Source organism: Phaethon lepturus, unplaced genomic scaffold (genome assembly GCF_000687285.1).
Source record: "Phaethon lepturus isolate BGI_N335 unplaced genomic scaffold, ASM68728v1 scaffold8461, whole genome shotgun sequence".
Lineage (NCBI taxonomy): Eukaryota > Metazoa > Chordata > Aves > Phaethontiformes > Phaethontidae > Phaethon > Phaethon lepturus.
This window is the reverse complement of record NW_010518421.1, coordinates 32,585-35,564: the sequence shown is the minus strand read 5'-3', so window position 1 is coordinate 35,564 and position 2,980 is coordinate 32,585. Positions and strand designations below refer to the sequence as shown.

Genomic DNA, 2,980 nt, shown 5'->3' with positions numbered 1-2,980 from the left:
TTCCCATGGGTGCTGAGCAGCACCCATAGGTCCCAATGGATTAGCTGGAAGCCGTAGGTGACCAAGGCTTTGGAGAGCTCCACAGCTCAGCTGCACATCCAGGTCTTGCCATCCGTTCCCCTGTTGTTTCTCCTGCCGCCCACACCTTCTGCCATGCTTAACATGGCCCACAGCCCCCATAGCGCTGGCTCCAGAGCTGGCTGGAGGAGGAGGAGGAGGACAAGGAGGCCCCGTAGACAAGGGAGCCCTGCAGGCCCCTGGGGCGGCCCAGCCCCAGTGGAGACGAGGTGCCCACGAAGCTCTCCTGAGGGCAGGAGCTGAGGATGGGGCCCGGGAAGGTGATGACCACGGGTGGTGGGTAGACCACGGCACGGGAGTCCCCGCAGGAGGTGACGCAGGGCTGGCTCCAGGCGTTGGCGATGGGCGGCGGGCAGGCCATCTCGCAGGGTGGGGAGCAGCGGGAGCTGAGCTGCTGGCTGGAGAAGGACATCCTTCGGGCAGGGAGGTGAACCTGCAATACACCAGGGAGCCTGAGTCAACCCGCTGCTCACCAGCCGCCGCGCAGACAGCAGCAGGGAGGGCTCAGGACGTGCCACGCGGAGTTGCTCTGCTGCGGCTCGGGTGCTTTTTCTCCCTCTTCTCTTCCCCCTTCCTTGCCTTCCTCCCTCCCAGACAGCTCCTCTGCGCTCTCCCGGGCTCTGTGCACATGAAGTGCTGCTCAAGCTGGCCACCCCTAAAGTGACCTGTGACAAACAAGCTGGAGAACATTCGTCACCGTATTTTCCAGCAAAAGCCACTACATCTACCAAAGCATGTGAACGGAGTGCATTTTCAAGGAAAAAGAGGTATAAGCAAGAGCAGCAGGGTATTTCTGAAAGATTCAGTTAAACCTACTCAAGCACGATGCTCTAAGTCAGAAAGATTAAGCGGGGTCAAACTTACTCGAGACAGCAAAGAGGAGAAGCAAAGAGCAGCTGTCTGAGGCTGGCTGTGCTGTGAGCCCTTTTTATAGCGTTTCTTGCGCTGCCCGCTGGTCTATGACACCTCATGAATAAGAAGTTAATTAGCTCCCAAACACACAGATTACACATCACTCCTCAACTCCTCATTCATGCAAAAAGTTTCCTCGCTGTTAGCAAGAATTACTCAGCCCAGGTCTTCCTCAGTGTCTCCCCGGTTCTTCCTTCTTAGAGATCACTCAGCTGACTTCCCCCAGGTTTGCAGTATATCTATTACTTTTTTCTTATGGATACTGAAGCTTCTGTTTCAGAAGTTGTTCATATTAACTCTATGTTCATTTTAACTCTGGATATATTGTTACCTTCTTGGTAAATAAATAATAAAAAATTTAAAAATGTCATAAATAAATCTTGGACCACTATTAAATTTTCCATGGGAATATCAAGGAACACACAAGACTTTTAATCCCTTTCCTGTCTTGGTGCAGGTCAGTGTTGAGACACTGAATCACTGAGGACACTGCAAATACCCAAGCGAGGTGCGGCATTGCAACCATCTCCTGCAAGAATTAGGAGTTTCGCGTTCAGCTCCCTCTGATTTCAGCCCCCTCTGCTTCCAGCCTTGGCCCCTGGGTCAAGGTTCTCTCCTTGAGATCCTTGATTCTTCCTTGAGATCCAAGATTTCTTCCTTGAGAGACCCAAGGGTCTCTCCTTGGGAAGAAAAGAAAAGACACAGGGCTGGACCCCAACCTCGGGTGTCCCATAACACAGGATAAAGCATCCCACTCCCCTGTGTGGCTTTAAAGAATTGTTTTGCTCTATTCTATTCACATCCAATTAAAAAAAACCAAACCCCTCACTGTTTTAATAGTTATTGAAGGATTCTCCTTGCATCAGACAGAGGGTCATACTATCACCGCAGCCAGAAGGATGTGCTAGCCTCCATAAATAGGGGCCATGGTGCAAAGGCTTCAGAGGGGTACGGGAGGGAATGTGTAGTTGTGGTTTTCTGTTCAGAGGCAAAAGAAAACACAGAAGATCTGCAAGATTTCACAATACAAATCACCTCTATGCTTTAGTGTGCTGTATCAGACCTGCAGTGTGTAGCTGGGACAAGGACTAAGGCAGATGGAGTAAATCCCCCATCTTTATTCCAAGTATAAGCCCTACATTGCTTCAGCTCAATACCAGCAGGGATTTATAGAAGAAAATCAGCCCACAGCTCATTGCACTACTTACGATACTGAGGATCGATTGAAAAATACTGGCTATGTGGAACAATTGCGTAAATAAGGTATTGCCCAACATTTTTGTCACATCGGTAAAATCAGCAAGATGCTGCAGGAAGTGAAGCTGCTTCCAAAAGTTTAAGGAAGAAACAAGAGGGTGTTGGAAGAAATCGATAATTGTCCAAAGATGAATAAAACAATCACAGAAGGCTGGGGAGTGACGTGCACTGTTTTGTAACAAAAATAATCCTGAAAAACAAAGGATGTCTCAACCCCCCAGGCGATCCAGGAGATGGTATATAAGGGCTCCTGGCTCAGAAGACCTCAAATCATCGTTCCTCGCTTCTCCTCTTTGTTGGTCTGAGTAAGTCTAATCCCTTCATTATCTTTTTTTTCTTTAGGAACAGCGGGTTTCTGTTATTTTCAACCAACTCCTGCACACGCAGTCAGACCCGCAACGGTGTCAGTACCCAGCTTTGCGTGAAGACCTTTTTCCTGGATATTCTCGCTGGCAAACTGGGCAGCTGCAGGTCTGTCCGAGCCGCTCTGCAACTGCTACAAGAGGTCAGAGGGATGCCCCAAGATGGGGCTCAGTTGAGGTGCTTTTACTCTTGAGCTCAGGGTGAACTGACCGGTGCACCCGGGCACAGCTTCTCAGCTGGCCCAGGAGAGCGCAGAGGAGCTGTCTGGGAGGGAGGAAGGCAAGGAAGGGGGAAGAGAAGAGGGAGAAAAAGCACCCGAGCCGCAGCAGAGCAACTCCGCGTGGCACGTCCTGAGCCCTCCCTGCTGCTC

At 50.5% G+C, this 2,980-nt stretch overlaps 1 protein-coding gene across 1 annotated transcript; it reads right to left on the bottom strand.

The window, feature by feature from the left end:
• Positions 1-157: 157 nt before the first annotated feature.
• On the bottom strand, positions 158-490 carry LOC104628221 (feather keratin 4-like). The gene has a single exon (XM_010296733.1). It carries the CDS (start codon positions 488-490, stop codon positions 158-160), a length of 333 nt encoding a protein of 110 aa, XP_010295035.1.
• Positions 491-2,980: the final 2,490 nt, after the last annotated feature.

Bases quoted from the DNA above. Each gene is read 5' to 3' on its own strand.
- LOC104628221 (XM_010296733.1), bottom strand. From the start codon at position 490: ATGTCCTTCTCCAGCCAGCAGCTCAGCTCCCGCTGCTCCCCACCCTGC.